The 16,185-nt window shown below is 43.9% G+C and overlaps 1 protein-coding gene across 4 annotated transcripts in view; it reads left to right on the top strand.

Annotated features, from left to right (window-relative positions):
* CDH20 (cadherin 20) overlaps positions 1 to 8,391 on the top strand; it is a 211,398-nt gene extending 203,007 nt beyond the window's left edge. For 3 of the 4 annotated variants that reach the window (XM_040478657.1, XM_040478655.1, XM_040478656.1), the window contains 2 exons: positions 2,299 to 2,550; positions 6,771 to 8,391. In XM_040478657.1, coding sequence (XP_040334591.1) covers positions 2,299 to 2,550; positions 6,771 to 7,276 — 758 coding nt within the window. In that variant the 3' untranslated portion in view covers positions 7,277 to 8,391. Of the gene's footprint in view, positions 1 to 2,298; positions 2,551 to 5,971; positions 6,320 to 6,770 lie in introns of those variants that run through there. The other variant, XM_040478658.1, reaches the window with a different exon arrangement.
* The last annotated feature ends 7,794 nt before the right edge of the window (positions 8,392 to 16,185 follow it).

The raw sequence follows: 16,185 nt of genomic DNA, 5'->3' as shown, positions 1-16,185 counted from the left end.
ATGGGTTACTAAAGCCCTAATTATCATGTTCAACAAAATCTTCACAAGTGGCTACTATATGCCAGACCCCTTCTAAGACTAGACTTAGCAACACAATGCTCTGATCTTTTTTATTTAACTGTAAATAATTCTAAGATCAAGAAACATGTTGTGTAAGTAGGCATGATATAATACTTTTATGAAATTCATCTCTGGTCAAGCTTTCTACAAGTCTTACAACCTAGCCTTGATTAAACTGAAAAATAAAAAACAAAACAGAATTCTGTGTGAAAAAAAACTTGGTTTCTGGAAACACAAAATTAACACTGTGAAAAAGAATTAGTAATACTTAGCTACAAAATCTGGACAAACAGAAAAGTAGGGGGGCTGTAGAGTAGACAGAGATACTAATTAATCCTCAGGTTGGCAACGAGTTGCTATATTCCTCCACTGAGAAGGAAATAAAAGAGGAAAGGGGCCTGTACCAAAGCAGGAAGGGATTTCCACTGGCTGGATAATTTTCTAGAGTTAGTATCACTAAACTAAATTAGTAGTTACACAGCACAATAGAAGAAATGTTTATGTGGAGTCAGAGAGACCAGAGTTCAAATCTCAGCTCTGCTACTAAGTAACTTTGAACAAATTATATAATCTCTCTAGGCCTTAACCCATCCACTGTAAAAGGGTCAGATTATCACTATCTCATCAAATGTGAAAATTAAATGAGATACTGCGTATAAAGACTAAGTATTTGCACATGAGCACTCAGTAAACCATAACTGCTACCATGAAAAGGCAAGGCAAGGAGGAAGTGAAAGAGCTAACGAAGGATAATGTGTTCATCAGAATAGGCTGGCCTATGCCGCAGCAACAAATGACACCAAACTTTCAGTGGCTTAACACAACTAAAGTTAATTTCTTGCTCACATGAGGCTGATCGTGGGTGTGAGCAACAAGGACAGCTGTCCACGTAGCTCGGTGTCCCAGGCTGCCTGGATCTCCACCTTAAACGTTCTTGCATAACGCCACGCCAAGGCAAGAGAACACAGAGACACACATACCACCTGCTAGGTGCTTCTGCCTGGAAGTGACAGCAATCACTTTCGCCCATTTATCGTTATCAAAAGCAAATCCTGTAGACATGCCAAAATTTAAGAGGGTAGAAAAATATAATCCTTCATTATGTCCAAGAAGGGAAAGAGAACCAGAAATATTGGTATTAATAATGTTCACTTTGGTCAGGCTCTCAGAAGTTTTTGTGTAGTTCTAGACTCTTCCCAGTGAAATGTAAATCACATCCAGAGGACCATCCACGTCGATATTAGCTTTGAGAGTCACTGCCTACATGTCCTACCACATCTCTCAAACTTTTCTTCTACTGAAAATGATCTGAACTTTGCAAAAAAAGACATGACGTACGATGCAAACCCACTCGAGGAAACGTGAAAACACAGATTAAAAAAATAAAAGATACCCAAACACTACATTAGGCAAATATAAATATAAATACACACACTCACACACACCACCTTTGTGGAAACACATCAAATAATTTTCTAATCCCCCTTAAAACTGGAGGAGAAAAACTAATATTGCTGACCAGGTACGAATTTTCACCACATTCATATTGTGTAAACTCAGACCACCAAGAAGGGGGGAGATAACAGGGTGTATCAATCATGTGATTAGGGGATTTCAAGTAAGCTTCTGCTAAATGAGCAGGTTCTTCAGAAAGCACAGGAGGAGGTGGTGACTGCGTTTCAGAGACATAAAAGAAAATAGCAGAAGACGTGAATTCCAGCCAAAATGGCAAAAATAAGCAATCTGCCACAGCCAAGAAGGCTCGTCAGCGTTCTTTTCCTGGAGGCACGAAGCAGCCCTGTGGCCTTGGAAACCTGCTGAGCGGGAACAAACAGGGACCACAAGTGGCCAATGATTGTTCATTTATATCAAGCTTTCACAGGAACATTTCAGTTAGATCTGAAGTCTAACAGTTCGCCCTGGGCACTTTATGTCACAAAGGGTAAAACACACTCTCAAAAAGGGTTTCTCTCCTAGGCCTCCGGGTTTTGCCTAGAAGCAAGCAAAAATCCAATGTGTCTGAATTCAAATGCTGATCCACACAAACCAGGAGTGGCTGCAGCTAAATGCCTCCAGGAAATGTGCGACCGTCCCTCTCTGCCCATCCCACATCCCATCCCTGGGCTCTTGCTTTCCTCAACCCAAGAAGTTAATTCACTCGTCGGTTCTTCCATTTTCTTCTTTCCTCCCATTATCCCTCTCCCCATTTTTCAATCCTGGAATCCCTGTCTTCTTCAGATAACACTGCCCGGATTCTCACCAGGAGGTCTGGCTTCCGGCAGCAGGAGCAGAGTGTGTTTTACCTGCCCATCCTGATAGCAGACAGCGGGCAGCCGGTACTGAGCAGCACGGGCACGCTGACCATCCAGGTGTGCGGCTGTGACGACGACGGCCATGTCCTGTCCTGCAGCCCCGAGGCCTACATGCTCCCGGTCAGTTTGAGCCGGGGCGCCCTCATCGCCATCCTGGCCTGCATCTTCGTCCTCCTAGGTGAGCAAGCGGCTCCCTTCTATTCTGTGGGGTCCCGCAAGTGCCTACTTCGCCATCACTCTAACACAGCTGTTCAGACCCGGTCTTCTACACCAGGCTTGGTGAAAAGGTGACAGAGGGAGGCCGGGGAAAAAGAAAGAAACCAGAGATAGTCCCTTCCTTCAAGGAACGCGTGGCCTCTTTGGCCGGATCAAAGCACATCTGTTTCTCTGGCATCTACTCTGGGCCAGGATACCTTTCCGTGTGCTGGGATTGATAAAACACAGGTCTGTCTTCACAAAGCTTACTTCAGAACAAAGCAAGCTCATTTTGACACCACAAAATCAACATGACAATTTGGGGCGGGATACAAGAAACCCCTCTTCTAACCCCTTCATTTCAAATAAATAGGAGCCAAATCACAAAAGGATAGTGACGGGCCCAAGGCCAATTGTCAGAGGCAGAGCCAGAAGCGAAATGCAGCCCAACCCTACACTGTGTATCTCTGTATCTGGGCCGTAAAGGCTCTTCTCCTAAATGTTCATTCTCAACTTCTGGAGGCGGTGTTACAGAGAAGAGGGACAGGGTATCCTGAGGGGACAGGAGACAGGGTAGGTGTCATTTTAAACAAGGTGGTCAGGGGCCCCTGGATGGCTCAGTCTGTTAAGCGTCAGACTCTTGATTCCAGCTCAGGTCAGGATCTCACGGTTCATGGGTTCGAGTTCCACACGGCGTTCTGCGCTGACAGCACAGAGCCTGCTGGGGATTCTCTCTCTCCCTCTCTCTGCTCCTCCCCCCCACACACATGCTTTCTCTCTCTCTCTCTCTCTCTCCTTCTCAAAATAAATAAACTTCAAACAAGGTGGTCAGGGCGGGCCTCACTGTAAAGGAGACCTTTGAGCGGAGACCTGAAAGAAGTGACAGAGTGAACCCCATGGGCGTCTGGGAGAACAAGCTCTCTGGGGGCATTAGCACCCCTCCAAGGCACCACGGCCATCTAAGGGGGAGCAGAGACTACACAGGGCCCACGGGGCCGGTGTGCCACTGCTGCTGAAACACAAAGATGCAATGACAGGCTAGTGGGAGAGCACCAGCGAGACAGAACCCTTTATTCCTCCTCTCAAATCATACAATGAGGCTGCTACCCACCTCCCTTGCATATCAGGCGACTGGAGCAATTCTTTTTCAACTCAACACTCAAAAACAAACAACACAACACCTAAACTAACTCTGGAAACCACAAAAGCATCTGTACATATATCCCAACTCTTCTGATTGAATTACTTCATTGCACACATGTTTTGCTTAGGAAAAAAGCAGACACAGAAGAGAGTAATATTATTCAACGTGAAAGAACTCCTAGCGTTCTATGAGGAAAAAGAGTACAGCCTTGCGGATTTAAGTGAGAATAGACATTCAGAAATCCCCATAACCCCTTGATCCCAGGTTCACCTATACACCACGAGACTGAGTCACACCAGAGAAAGAAGGTTCTACAGCAAAATATCAGCACCTGTTTGAATTTCTAGGTCAGTCTATGGAATATGCTTCTCACAAAACATTTACAAATACAACATGTGGTTTGATTGTGTTGTTTTAGTTCAGTGCTATATGAAGGGAGAAGTAATATAAATAACTAACTTTTCTAAGTCCTCAGATCCCTGGATCAGAGAGAACTGTTTGGTTTCTGCTCCCTGTCTGCATTGACAAATAACACCTTCCTGCAATTCCTTGATTGTCCGTAAGATGGCATTGGGAGTCCTTGAGTGCAGAACAGGATAAACTACAAGACGCCTTTGAAGGAACTTGCTCCTAGGAGAAATTTCCAAACTGGCTGTCCCTACTTCTATGTTTGGAAAATGTCTGCATTATAAGTTCACTCTTGCCCACAAAGAGTAGAAAAAGCCATCATTACGGAAAGACTGATTTCAAAAGACTGGCACAGAGAGGCTCTCAAGCTAGAAATGGTGTGCAAGGAGCAATTTATATTGTGCTTCCCAAGCCCATTATGCCTTACCTTTTGAATTGTACGGAATAAATAGACAGCTTTCAGGAGCTAAACTGAGCAGAGCTATGCAACTTTATTTACAATCCTCACAGTTTTAGGCACTCTTATTTCTAAGAATGCACATCCTAAATTAAATATAATTCATAAAACTGAGTAAGATTCAAATGCAGTGGATCTGTCAACAAAATACACTTTGTGGACAATTAAATAAATACAATTTTGACTTTACAGGATTTTTTTTCATGTCTCCAGTATGTATCTACTTCCTAGAAAATCTCATAGGCCCTTTGGACTGTGCCTATAATACTTAAAGAAAAAAACACCCCTAGAACGGACTCTCTTCTGTCCGGGAAGCCTTTCAGTTGAATAGGACCATGTTTCCCAGAATCTGATTTTCAGGGCATTATCCAATACTTTTTATTTAAATCAGATTACCTAAAAAATAAGATATTTTACCTTATTTTGTAAGATATATGTAAGATTTCTGTACAACAAATACAAGATGGACCAGGTCTATAAGCTGCCTAATTCTCTATCTTCAGAATTCTTTCCAGAAGATATTCAAAGACTTTTCTAATTTTGCTTCCTAGCATTTTCTAAACTACCACACTAGCATCCCAATGTAATCTATGCGAAGGTTTTCCAGGCCCCTAGGAAGAATTACCTGGCCCTGCTTCCGTATTCTCTTTGCAACACTTAGAACCCTCTGATAGGCCTTATCACTGCCTAACTTGCATTAACCATCAGTGCCCACAACCCCCTTAGATTACAAGTTATAAGAGCAAAAATCATCAGTGTTGTTTCTCTTTTGCTTTGCACAGTGCCTAAAACAATATTTGAGTTTAGTAACCATTTACTGAACCCCACAAACAGAGCATGTTCACACAGAATCCCATTTATCCAGCCTGCATCCATCCAGATCACGCCCCAGCCTCCCACACCCAGTTTAAGCCCCTACTTGTTTAGGGCCTTGTTAGTCCACTTCTCTGAAATCACACAATCCGGTAGTCCATGAGCTATATTCCGGCACACACAGAAAACACATGAGAATATATCATTGTTTCCTGGGTGTGCATTCTGTCACCCAAGCTATTTCGGAAAATATTAGGTACAAACATTATTAAATGCAATTTACGGAAAGCACCTTCTACATTCAAATTTTTTAAATCGTTACTGTGAATTTTTTTGTCAGTTCATAATCTTACTGGGCATACAACCAAATTCCACTTTTGTCCCCCTTGGTAAACTGCAGTTTTATTTTGCAATGTTGTCAAGCTGTTACTGTTCACGAGCTGCAACAAAGCGTATCAGGGGGGAAAAAAAAATCAATAGCAGTTCTACGGCTAAAACCTCAACACACTTCCTGGAAAACATTTTCAGTCACAGAGATAAACAGTTCAATGGGATTATCTCTCTCTCCCCTTTAAACCCCAGGGAACACATCCTGGAAAAAAAATACATTTGTTGGGATAAAATTTTATCCAAATCTGCAAGGGCACATCTAACAGCGTGGTGCTTCTGTGAGAACATGATGAATTATATAAAATGTCACTCCTCATTCCCTCCCTTCCACGAACATCACTGGAGCCAGAGTCCCCACCACCGCCTTAATGGAAGGCTGTCTGAAGAATCACAGTTTATTGGAAAACAGCCATCACTTATACTTGTTTTTTGAAAGAGGTATAAAAAGACTAAGACTTGGATTCATACTTAGCCTATGTCTACATGCATACATATTAGTGTATGATATTTACACAGCAGGATCCTATTTACATACTAATGGTAAAAAAAAAAAAAGCCGTATTCCACCTACATAATAAGATTTCCACGTTATAATATGAGAAATGTATACTGTCCTGATCACTGGCATAGGTTCTATGGCGGGCCACAAGGCTCTGTGCTTAGTTAACGGGATTGTATTTTGGGTGTCTGGCTGGACACATACCCCCACACAATTTCGAAGCAATAAGCTAATGCAACGAGACTTTATATACAACTTCTCCTAAGTGGACCGCTTGGAAAAAAATAGAAGGCTTCGTGTGCCTACACCACCTGCCCTACAGAACGGGTGAGAACGAGGCCGACCCTGTGGTTTAACGTATCCAAACGCGGTCCCTGAGCTCACAGCCCAAAGAACTCTCCCGGTACCTGTGGTCAATCATGAATATTTCAAGTCACGGCACACACAGCCAGGTCTCTCGGGTAAATATCCTGTCGTCTTTGTTTCCGGCAGTGCTGGTGCTGCTCATTTTGTCCATGAGGCGGCACCGGAAACAGCCGTACATCATCGACGACGAGGAGAACATCCACGAGAACATCGTCCGCTACGACGACGAGGGCGGCGGCGAGGAAGACACCGAGGCCTTCGACATCGCGGCCATGTGGAACCCGCGGGAGGCGCAGGGGGGAGGCGCCCCCAAGACGCGGCAGGACATGCTGCCCGAGATCGAGAGCCTCTCCCGCTACGTGCCTCAGACGTGCGCCGTGAGCAGCACGGTCCACAGCTACGTGCTGGCCAAGCTCTACGAGGCCGACATGGACCTGTGGGCCCCGCCCTTCGACTCCCTCCAGACGTACATGTTCGAGGGGGACGGCTCCGTGGCCGGGTCGCTGAGCTCCCTGCAGTCGGCCACGTCGGACTCGGAGCAGAGCTTCGACTTCCTGACGGACTGGGGGCCCCGCTTCCGGAAGCTGGCGGAGCTCTACGGGGCGTCGGAGGGGCCCGCGCCCCTGTGGTGACGGAAGCCGGGAGGCAGGCGCGCGTCCAAACCCAGACGTTCTCGGCGGACGCTCACCGTGGGCGCCGCCAACCGCACGAGCAATACTGTGCTGGAGAGCGAGAAGGGGGTGAGCGGCGAAGAGGGCTCTCTCTGGATCAGCTTTACTTGGTTACCTTAAGTTAAGTAATCAAAAGGAAACACAGGAAGAGGGGGGCAGTAACTCCAATTACCTTTCTTTTCTTTTTCCTTTTTTCGTTTCAGTTTTTTGTGACACTGTCTGCCAGGGCTTGGAGCCCAAGGTTAAGTTCTGGCGAGCTTGGCTTTTCTCTGCCACTCGCCAAGGCCTTGGTCCCTTGGCCACCGCTAAGAGTTTCTGGTCTTACATACACAGGTGGCGAGTGAAAGAAAGTCTGACTCCTCGTATCCTTTTCTTTGTCTTTCTTCCTCCCTTTAAAAAAAAAAATCTTCTTTTATTCTCCATTTAAGAGTTTTGCTGGCTCATCAAACCGCACAAACCAACCCACACAAAAGAACACTGAAAGCTTGTTATTCGGTGAAATTAACCTACTTGTCCTGGGATGGATGGCATTTCTTTTAACCCTTTTGAGACAAGGTTAAGGCGAATCGGCCTTGCATGATGGGTGGGTGGGGGATGGGAGAAGGAAGAGGCATTGACTTTGTGCTCAAGTTTAACGGCTGAACCAAGAGTTGTTGGCATTAGGATGGCTCCAACTCCATCAAGTTAGAGTGCCCTGTTCTCTCGGCTCTTTAACGGTGCCCTTGCAAAATTGTTCAGAACGAAACCAGAAAATCTGCCTCTTTTGCACTGTAGATGTCTCTTCCATGTGCCAAATGTGAAGATTAGATGCTACAAATGAAAGCCAAATAAAAAGAAGTATCTGATAAAAGCATGGGTTAGAGGGCTTTCCTAATCTGTGTGAGGTCAATCCAAGGGATGTTTACATACTGTAGATAACCTACTTGAACAAAAATCAGTATTATAGAGAATAAATGGATGTAAGAAAATTACATGTATAAGTTTTGTATATTTGTTAATAATTTTGGTAATAAATATGATGTACTGCATCTCAGTACCCTAGCGCTTCTTTTAATAAAAGCTAAGTAGAAGGGAAAGTCTATGGCACATTTGTTTAATTGCTGAGCCCAAAGGAGGCTTTGTGATCTTGACCTAGCCTCAGGTTCCCGGGGCTGGAGCTGATTCATAAGGCAAAGGCAGCAGCAAAGAAGTATGAGGCTATGCATCCCTTTTCAGTCACTGATCATATGAACGTTGTGGTTCCTACCGTTAAGCTTTTCATGAACACTCTTCATTCCCCCATCTCTGGAAAGAGTAAAGGATGATTTGGTAACATCAATGGTATAATGGTGAATTTTGCCCGTATTTTTCATTTTGTGAGAGGGTTTTACACATAGCCACCAAGGAGGCACGTCACTATGCTACTTTTACCGCTGTTCTATTGGTAGATCAAACATATACAAATTCATGTGTGCAGATAGGTACAGCTCACCAACACTGGATGAGTTCACAGAAGGCTGGGACCATATTTTTATTCTTCTTTCTTTGCCCTGCGGTTGATTGTGAACAAAAGTGTTTTCTGTGGATCTTGTTTATAGAAATGGATATCAAATTTTAATGGGTATCAGAATCCTGGAACACTTGTTAAACAATAGCTTGTTGGGCCTTACCTCCTCCCTGCACCCCCCACCCCCGCCCCAGATTGGAATTTAGTTGATCTGGGGAAATTTGCATTTCTCACAAGTTTCTAGGTGGTGCCAATGCTGCTGGAGAGATCACACTTTCAGAACCTATGGTGTATGGCCTCTCTCTCTCAAACATAAGAAGATTAGATTATCAGCCCACTTGCTCTGGAAGCCAACCCATCCATAAAATGGTGTGAATTTTTTTTCCGGTATAAAGAACAGTTTGGCAGAAATGTGTGAGAGGGCTGATGAGGGTCCAGGAGCCAGAAGGATGTGCTTTATGGTCTATTATATGGTACACTAATAACCAAGTAAATTCGCATCATCAGCCTTCAGCATACTAACCCCTTCTTCCCATGAAAGCTCTCATAATCCTCTATCGGGGTCAATGGTATAAAAATAAACAAAGTTAGCAAAGAAAGAAAACATGAACTTGTGTTCAAACTAGGCTCTACAACATACCAGTTATTTGAATGTGGCCAAATTAACCCCTATATCATTTTTCCTTTCTGTCACTAGCCATGAGGATAATTGTGTGACTATTTCACTTTGTATTGCATGTGTTAAAAACTGAGAACAGCTGTTCTCCTAACCACAGGAGGTTATCATGCCCCACATCCTGCAAATGTGGTACCCATGATACTGGGCATGAAGTGATTAAACAATCTCCTGGAGCTTCTGGTCCCTGGGAGGATGTTTAATGGTGTGATACAGGAAGTGGGAGAGAAGCGCAGAATGAGAGATCCATTTCAGCTCACACTCTAAGCTGAAAAAGATTTTCCCTCCAAATGGGTTTTTAAATTCCCTCTCCACTGCCACAGTTTGCCACAAATGCTGGCCCCTCTGAAAAGAAAACATTATCACTACCAGACAGAATGCAGGATGTGATCAGGTTAGGCAAAAGAGCTGTAAAAATATCCAGCCATTTCTTTGTTAAAACGTAAAGGAGCTAGCCTATAATTTACACGTTGGGGGAAAACAGGAGCGTCCGTAGAAATCCATTGATAAGACTGTCTGAAATTATTCTGGATCCAGAGCCCAAGCAGATAAAAATTATCAATGAATTTTCTGAATCAAAAACAGTAGAAAATCCCAACATAACAGATGGCAAAGACAAAGATGGAGTGGTTCACACAAGGAAGAATCTGTAAATCCTGAACACAAAATTCAGACAAGACAAAATCAGTGCAGGCACACTGATTACAGGTTGTTACTAGTTCACTAGTGATGCAGAACTAGACCTTGATGTCAGAATTCATAATATATTATTTATAGTCATGGGACTACATTAACATAGGATACACTTTACAAGTAGCCCTTGTTGCAGATGGACTTATTCTCAAGTCCATTTGTCATCTTTGTAATGGAGCTAAAGAACTCTAAATATTTTTATGCATAAGTGCCTGGATTTGGGAGGCTTCTGCTTGATTCTAAGGGTCAAGGTTCTGATCTAGGGAGTGGACAAAAGTACATCAAGGAATCCTTTTTAAAATTATCCAATAATGGGGCGCCTGGGTGGCTCAGTTGCTTGGGCATTCAACTTCGGCTCAGGTCATGATCTTGCAGTAGTGATTTCGAACCCCTCATCGGGCTCTGTGCTGACAACTTGGAGCCTGGAGCCTGCTTCGGATTCTGTGTCTCCCTCTCTCTCTGCCCGCCTGCCTTGTGCTCTGCCTCTCTCTGACTCTCAAAAATAAATAAATGCAAAAAAGAAAAAAATTTCAAAGTGATCTACTAATGAGACATATCTGTCTCTTGTGAATCATGTCGTGCAAAAATCATGAGTACTAATTATAGTATGTGCAATTAACTACAACATTAACCCCAAACAAAATTTTTCTTTAATCTTTATTTCAGAGACAAGAGACTTACAAATCCTACCCCATGTGTTTGGCCACATTTTTGGTTTTGAAAGGATTGTCAGGGGGCTGATGATGAAGGAGTTTCTTCCACTCCAATACTTGTGCTACTGTGGCCACTTTTCTGGTACCCATGATAATAAGGGCTACTTCCCATCCCAGAAAGCCTTAGACCACTTCTCAAGAGTATCAACTCTTGGGGTGCCTGGGTGACTCATTTGGTTAAGCAGCTGACCTTGGCTCAGGTCATCATCTCACAGTTAATGAGTTTGAGCACCACATCGGGCTCTGCACTGATAGCTCAGATCCTGGAGCTGATTTCAGATTCTCTCTCTCTCTCTCTCTCTCTCTCTCTCTCTCTCTCTCTCTCTCTCTCTCTGTGTGTGTGTGTGTGTGTCTCTCCCCCTCCACTTCTCACACTCTGTCTCTCAAAAAAACATGAATAAACAAAAAAAAAATAATAAAAAGAGCAGCAACTCTCAAAAGCCAGTAAAACTACTTTTCTAATTTTTCAGAAGAGCTGGATCCTAGCTCTCTTGTACTATTTCTATGTCTTCCCCTTCTGCCCTAATAACTTATTTTGTGACCATTGCTGCATAAAAGGACATTCCAAACTTAGTGGTGTAAAAGGACAATGACTTTAGCATGCTTACAGATTCTGAGGGTTGGGAATTCAGGAAGAATCCATCAAGGACACCTCCTCTCTGCTCCACAATGTCAGGACCTTAGCTGGGGTGATCAAGGTCTGGGGGTGACTCACCCCTCTCCTCCATATGTCTTGGGCTTGGTGCTGGCCATCCAGACCTGACAGAACTGGCAACTTGTTGCCTCCTCGTGGCTGCTTGGACTTCCCCACATCACAAGAACTAGATTCCGGGAGTGAACGTCACAAGAAAAGGCGGAAGCTGAATCATCTTTTATGACTTCAGAAGTCACATAACATTACTTCCAAAGTAGTCACAAGCCTCCCCATATTGAAAATGAGGAAACCTAGATTCCACCTCTCAATGGGAAGAGTGTTAGAGCTACAGTGTAAGAAGAACCAATGTGCCCATTGTTGGACAATATGATCAACCACATTATCTCTCCCGTTTTCTGCCTACCTCCTCCCTCTATTCCAGGAATCATTCTTGGTTCCATTCACCATTTCCTTTCTCTCTTCCACTCCTCCTTCTCTCCAAAGACTACATTCTTGTCCTATGGGTATATTATTATTCTCTGAAATTCAGGTGTATCCCTACCACACAGTACTTTCAGAAGTAAATTAATATTTCCAGAAAACAGGAAAATACCCAGCAAGCATGTGTGTGTGTGTGTGTGTGTGTGTGTATACACACACACATATATATGTATGTATGACAAGCATATATTTTTATTGAGGTGTAATTAACATACAGTAAACTACACATATTTAAGGTAGACAATAAGGGTTTTTTGAGAGAGAGGGGCAGGGTGTGCAAATGCATGCACACACACAACTGGAGAAGGGGCAGAGAGAGAAGAGAGAGAGAATCTTAAGCAGGCTCCTCGCCCAGTATGGAGTCCAAAACAGGTCTCAATCTTGAGAGCATGACCATGAGATCATGACCTGAGCCAAAAATCAAGGATCAGACACTTAACCAACTGAACCACACAGATGCCCCCAATGTAATAAGTTTTGACGAATATGTAGACCCATGAAGCCATTACCATGATCAATCATGAAGCCAAATCACAATCAACTATATCTATCACCCCTAAAGGTTTTCTCACACCCCTTTATGATACACCCTTTCCACACCTGCCTATCACCCCCAACTCCAAGCAACCACTGTTGTGCTTTCTATAGACTAGCTTGCATTTTCTAGAGTTTTATATAAATGAAATTATATAGTGTGTGCTTTTTCGTGTGTGGAGGTGGAGATCTGGATTCTTTCACTCAGCATTGATTTGAGATTCATCCAGATCACTGTGTGTGTCAGTAGTCCATTGCTTTGTATTGCCAAGCAGTATTGTATTATAGATAGACTACAACTTGTTGGTCCGTTCATCCATCAGTCTGCTTGGGCTGCCATAACAAAATACCGTAAACTGGGTGGCTTACACAACAGAAATTATTCTCACAGTTCTGGAATCTGGAATTACAAAATCATGGGTGCCAGCATGGTTAGGTGCTGAGGATGACTGTCTCTCTAGTTTGCAAATGGCTGCTTTCTCACGGTGTCCTCACATAGTAGAGAGAGCAAGTGAGCTCTCTGGTGTTTTTTTCCCATAAAGACACTAATGCTCTTAGATTAGTGTCCCATCCTCATGACCTCATTCAATTTTAGTTACCTCTTTACTCCAGGCATAGTCACATTAAGCATTGGGGCTTCAGCATATGAATTTTGGAGAAACACAGTCCATAGCAATTCACATGTTGATGGACATCCATGTTGTTTGCAGCTTTCGGCCAATACAAGTTAAGCTGCTATGAGTATTTGCATATGAGTCTTTGTACAGACATATTTTTTTTTTCCTCTTGGATAAAAACATAGGAATGGAATGGCTGGAATCATAGGGTGAATGTATGTTTTGTTTTGTTTAACTGCCAACCTGTTTTCCAAAGTCTTTTTATCATTTTACATCCCCACCAGCAGTGTATGAGAGCTCTATTTCCTCCACACCCTCATCACCCCTTGGCATGGTCAGTTCTTTTCATTTTGGTCATTACAATAGAAGTATTATAGTATCTCACTGTGGTTCTTGTGTCTGACAGCTTAGTGATTCATAATGTTGAACATTTCTCTGCATTTTTTTGCTTTCCATTTATCTTCTCTAGTGGCGCATCCAGATGTATTTGCCCATTTTTAATTGAGTTGTTTGTTTCATTATTGTTGAGTTTTGAGATTTCCTTATATTTTCTGCATACAAGTCCTTTATCGGGTATATGCTTTGCAAAGATTTTCTCCCAGTCTGTGGCTTGTCTGTTCATTCCTTTAACAATGTCTTTTGAAGGACAGGAGTTTTTTATTTTAATGAAACCCAACTCATCAATTATTCTCTTATAGATTGTGCTTTGGTGTCATTTCTAAGAAATCTTTGCCTACCCAAGGTCACAAAGATTTTCTTTCATGCTTTATTCTAGAACTTTTATGGTTTCTGGTTTTAATGTCTATGATCCATTTTGAGTTTATTTTTATAGTTTAGCAGGTTTGAATTGAAACTCTCTTTTTTCTTTTTTTCACATATCAATATCCAATTGTTCTAGCTCATTTGTCCCATTATTATAGCTCCATGTTTTTAAATGTTTATTTATTTTTGAGAGAGAGAGAGTGCGAGCCAGGGAAGGGCAGAGAGGGGGACAGAGGATCCAAAACAGGCTCTGTGCTGACAGCAGAGAGCCAGTGTGGGGCTCGAACTCACGAACCCATGAGATCATGACCTGAGCCAAAGTCAGACCTCTAACCAACAGAGATACCCAAGCACCCCCAGCTCCATTTTTAAAGGACTATCTAAGGGCTATTTTTTTTAACTACACTGTGTTTGAGCCTTGTCGTGAGTTGAATTGTGTCTGCCAATGTTCAAGATATGTTCAAGCCCTAACCCTCAGTACCTGTGAATATGACCTTATTTGGAAAGAGGGTCTTTGATTACAGATGTAATCAAGTTGAGATGAGGTCATACTGGATTAGAGTGGGCCCTTATCCAATGACTGCTGTCTCTATGGAAGAGAAAGTTGGACAAAGAAACAGAGACACAGAGAGGGTAGCACCATATGACAACAGGCATAGTTGGAGTGATGTGTCCATAAACCAAGAAGCATTGAGGATTGCTTTCAACCACCAAAAGCTAAGAGGGAAGCTTGGGACAAATTCTCCCTCCGAACTTTCAGAAGGAACCAACACTGCCCACACCTTGATTTCACACTCTTGGCTTCCAGAACTGTGAGAGAATAAATGCCCACCATTTTAAACAACCCAGCTTGTAGGAATTAGCTATGGCTTCCCTAGAAAACCAATACTAGCCTCATGCAGTACATTTTAAAAGATCTATTTTGGGGGTGCCTGGGTGGTTCAGTCAGTTGAGCGTCCGGCTTCGGCTCAGGTTACCATCTCATGGTTTGTGGGTTCAAGCCCCATATCGGGATCCGTGCCGACAGCTCAGAGCCTGGAGCCCGCTTCGGATTCGGCTTCTCCCTCTCTCTCTGCTCCTCCCCCGCTTGTGCTCTCTCTCCCTCTCAAAAATAAACATTAACAAAACATAATAAATAAATAAAAGATCTATTGTAACGTAAAAAAAAAAAAAAAATAACTAAGCATGCATCCTTTACGGGATCCTGTCATTTTGGCTGGATCTACAACACACACACACACACACACACACACACGCCAGCTTCTGTATTAATTAACTAATTTGCGTGTTTGCTTTGTGGGATGTTTGTGATTTCCACCCAGCCATTGCACGTGTTTTGGAGAGTATGGCGAAGGCCTGTGAGGGTGCCCCCGTTGTCTGGCAGGCCGCGGGCAGCAGAGGCCCTCGTCAGCTGACTTGGCAGCGAGTGAGCAGCTCTCACGGTTCCAGGCGGGGGGTAGGGAAGAATGAATCACCAGATGGCTCGGAAGAGACACTTGCATTCGTGTGACCCCACCGACGTGGGCGGTGCAGCAAGGTTGCACACAACGGAGAGAGGCATGCTGCTGGCCGAAAACAGAGCTAAGTGCCCGCCGGTCCTCAGGCACCACAGTAAAAGGACGATGGTCTGAGTGGCATCCCCCACTCCGCTGTCACATGGAGCATATGTGCCACGTAGGGGAAGAGCTGTACCGCGAAGCAGAAAAATTCACCTTCAAAGAGCGGGCCGTGTGGTTTCCGTCTGTACCTCACGCCGCACCCCGGCCGCCCCAGGCCCCTGCTGCGGTCGTCTGTGTTCCCCTGCCAGGCCCATATGTAGTGACAGCCACCCTAATTGCTATTCTTCACTAGCCTCCTGAGGGACACTGGCTGTCCAGCCTGGTGTTTACCTCCACGATTAGCCGCGTCAACCTCAAACCTCATTGTTTGCCGATGACGTCTTGGGACTCTGACTGTTGGACTACATAATGGTCAGTGCAAGATGAGATTCTCAAATGAGGGCCGCTACCTGAGGATGAATATTCATGGCACAAGAGGGGACAGAGGCCCTCATCGGATGCTCCGGGCTGCCCAACATCACTGCTGATGAGCTGCAGACTTTAGGAAAAGAGAAGGGAGCAGGAAACAGCCGGCGATCGAGCAGCTACTGAATGCAGGTACCGTGCCAGGTGTTTTCACGCCAAGTATTTCACACACCTTGAAATATAAGCAAAGGACAGACCCAGAATCAGAAAAGGAGATGGAGCCGTGTATG

This window comes from Herpailurus yagouaroundi, unplaced genomic scaffold, assembly GCF_014898765.1.
Source record: "Herpailurus yagouaroundi ecotype Mexico unplaced genomic scaffold, PumYag 142, whole genome shotgun sequence".
Lineage (NCBI taxonomy): Eukaryota > Metazoa > Chordata > Mammalia > Carnivora > Felidae > Herpailurus > Herpailurus yagouaroundi.
This window is presented reverse-complemented; position numbering and strand designations above follow the sequence as displayed.